Here is a 3086-nt window from a genome sequence, read left to right as displayed (position 1 = left end):
ATGAAAACATATTCTTAACGGCATGTTAATTTTCATACATCATAGTTATCGTATTGCTGGATGAAACCTCAAATATGATAGCAGTGAGAAATGAAGAAAATTACTATCTTTTGATAACCATAGTCCGTAGAGCAACCAGTTAGTTCTATAAACTCAATGATGTTGTTCCTAGTAGCAGCTTGTTTATACAGTATGTTTCTACAAGGTTAATTGATGTTTCTACAGTATGCTTATACTTTTTTGAAAGAGAGACAGTATTCTCATACTCCCATCTCAGAACGAAACACAATTCTGGCCCCATTCTTTTCATTACCGGTTAATATTCTCCGATTTAACTTTCCATATTACTGTTTATCCTAGAGATGTATTGTGGAACTGAAAATCATTTTATTCTAAATCTGTAAAAAGAAGTACTGTGTGTATATGGGACATAAGGAAGAATTTCAGACCAAACATATGAATTTGTCTCTTGCATACCTAGAGTAAACAATGCACTGTTAATATGGGTGATCACTTGTTAGAAATAAACAGATATCAGTGTACCGTAAAATCTCTCGAGGATTTTGTTTAGCTAGTCAGTTGCTAATGAGATTGTTGTGCCACCAGTTTCCTATTGGAGTTATCTTGTTGGGATGTATTACTAAGTAAAAACTTTATTGTAGATGCTGTTCAACATGATGGACCTGCTGTGAAACAAGTAAAGCGCGTTCGGAAGAATCAGTACAGAGGGATCCGCCAGCGTCCCTGGGGAAAATGGGCAGCTGAAATCCGCGACCCTAGCAAGGGTGTCCGGGTTTGGCTCGGGACATACGACACTGCTGAGGAGGCAGCCAGGGCATATGATGCTGAAGCCCGCAAGATCCGTGGCAAGAAGGCCAAGGTCAATTTTCCTGAGGATGCTCCAACTGTTCAGAAGTCCACCCTGAAGCCAACTGCTGCTAAATCAGCAAAGCTGGCTCCACCCCCGAAGGCCTGCGAGGATGAGCCTTTCAATCATGTGAGCAGAGGAGACAATGATCTATTTGCGATGTTTGCCTTCAATGACAAGAAGGTTCCTGCAAAGCCAGCTGAAAGTGTGGATTCCCTTCTTTCGGTGAAACTGAAACCTCTTGTGCCTACTGAGACATTCGGGATGAACATGCTCTCTGATCAGAGCAGCAACTCGTTTGGCTCTACTGACTTTGGGTGGGACGACGAGGCCATGACCCCAGACTACACATCCGTCTTCGTTCCGAATGCTGCCATGCCGGCGTATGTCGAGCCCGCTTACCTGCAAGGTGGAGCTCCAAAGAGACTGAGGAACAACTTTGGCGTGGCCGTGCTGCCTCAGGGAAATGGTGCACAAGACATCCCTGCTTTTGACCATGAGATGAAGTACTCGTTGCCTTATGTCGAGAGCAGCTCGGACGGATCAATGGACAGCCTTCTGCTGAATGGTGCGATGCAGAACGGGGCAAGCAGCGGGGATCTCTGGAGCCTCGACGAGCTCTTCATGGCGGCCGGTGGTTACTGAGGGTTCTTTGTCAGTGTGGTCTGCGAATAGCACAAATGTAAGCCATCGATGCTGCATGGTTTCGTTCTCTTCCATGCATTTCTTGTGCAAAATACAACTGTTGTTCTTAAATGGTCTTAACTTTTGGTTTATTGCCATTTGCCAGGTCCCTTGCATGTGGCCAAGATGAAGAACTGGTGGTGCATGTGGCCGAGATGAAAGGACTGGTTGCATCTGCTATGTTTCGTAGCCGGATCAGACCCTAGCTATGGTAAAAGACTTCATGCTGCCAGCAGCGGAACCGTATGTCATGTTTATAAGTATTTTCTTGTTGTACATCGTCTCTATGATTGGGTGCATGTGGGAGACTGGAGTTTAATAAATAAAATACCTTGGTCATATGCCTGATGTAATGTGCGTGTTGAGTAACTCCTATATGATGATCGTGCTTATATTGTTAAGTATATTTGCTGAGTGCTTCGCTTTCGCTTTCGGTGCGGCATCTGAAATCGAGAGAGATCTATGACCAAATCAACAGCTTCATATGTTAAATGATCCCGCCTTGTCTTAACTCGGCTGTTTGCTGAGAGCGATTAGTGCCATGCCCCAGCATTAGTGTTTGATTGGTAGGTGGCCACACTCGTGGACGCTGAAGATTAAATACTGGTAGCACTGCAGCTGACTGTATCTGGGACGAGTGAGACCTGAAAAACTGGATCCAAAGAAGATCGGTTGCACACTGGATTTGGTCCCTGGTTTTGCTTTATTTATCATATTACCAGCGCTCCTTCAACCAACAATCAGCTTGCATCACCGTCTTCGAAAGTTTGATTTTCCTAGGGGGAAAGTCGGCATCAACTTTCTGATATACTACTCCTGTTAGCGCATCCTTTTCATCGTACATGCTTGGCGATGCGGCTTCTTTGCAAGTAGCAATAATTTTGGGGGAAATGCAGGCCCCAGGCCGGGTCTTTCACCAAGATTTGCTTCCGCCACCGGTCGAGAAATCCGGGGCGCAAATTGGGCAACTTGGATCGGATACTTGGATGTGCTGTCATGGAATCATGTACATGGATGGTCCTTGGAATTATTCATCATGCGTCGCCATGGGCAGTGTCAGTGACAGAGACCGCATGTCCAGTTCCATTGCGTTTCAAGGTTCCCACACAAGTGGGATCACACAAAGTCAAGCAAGATTTTATTATTAACCATGCATGATGAGCGCAATAATTTGTGCCGAGGACCGCGCCTTAATGAAGAATTAAGCATGGAAATTGCGAGGTTCTGTTTCACCTGGACCCCAGAAGATGGCAGCTTCAGTTTTCCATCGCTGTAAAACTTTAGATCCCGTGACAAACATCCGCATCGATGTGCGGGTGACAAAGACGTCGCCGCCGTAGCAGCAACCGCGGTACAGCGATGAGCACATAAAGCGCGGCAAAGGACAGGATATGGTGTAGATGGGTTCGCTTTGGTGGACCGTGTCGCTTGTGATGCTGATGCGTACGTTACGTTACCTTGTTTTGGTTGCCGATTTGCCGTGCCATGGGTGATGGTGATGGATCCCACTCGCCCGCCTCAGATTCAGTGCACT

At 46.0% G+C, this 3086-nt stretch overlaps 1 protein-coding gene across 1 annotated transcript in view; it reads left to right on the top strand.

Annotated features, from left to right (window-relative positions):
• Positions 1 to 1958, top strand: part of LOC119301628 (ethylene-responsive transcription factor 1-like) — a 3340-nt gene extending 1382 nt beyond the window's left edge. The window contains exons 2-3 of the mRNA XM_037578625.1: positions 663 to 1550; positions 1659 to 1958. Of these exons, the coding sequence (XP_037434522.1) occupies positions 663 to 1513 (851 nt within the window). The 3' untranslated portion in view covers positions 1514 to 1550; positions 1659 to 1958. The remainder of the gene's footprint in view (positions 1 to 662; positions 1551 to 1658) is intronic.
• The last annotated feature ends 1128 nt before the right edge of the window (positions 1959 to 3086 follow it).

The sequence above is a fragment of the Triticum dicoccoides genome, chromosome 5A (assembly GCF_002162155.2).
Source record: "Triticum dicoccoides isolate Atlit2015 ecotype Zavitan chromosome 5A, WEW_v2.0, whole genome shotgun sequence".
Taxonomy (NCBI): Eukaryota; Viridiplantae; Streptophyta; class Magnoliopsida; order Poales; family Poaceae; genus Triticum; species Triticum dicoccoides.
Note: the sequence above shows the minus strand (reverse complement) of the source record. Positions and strands in the feature narration are given on the sequence as shown.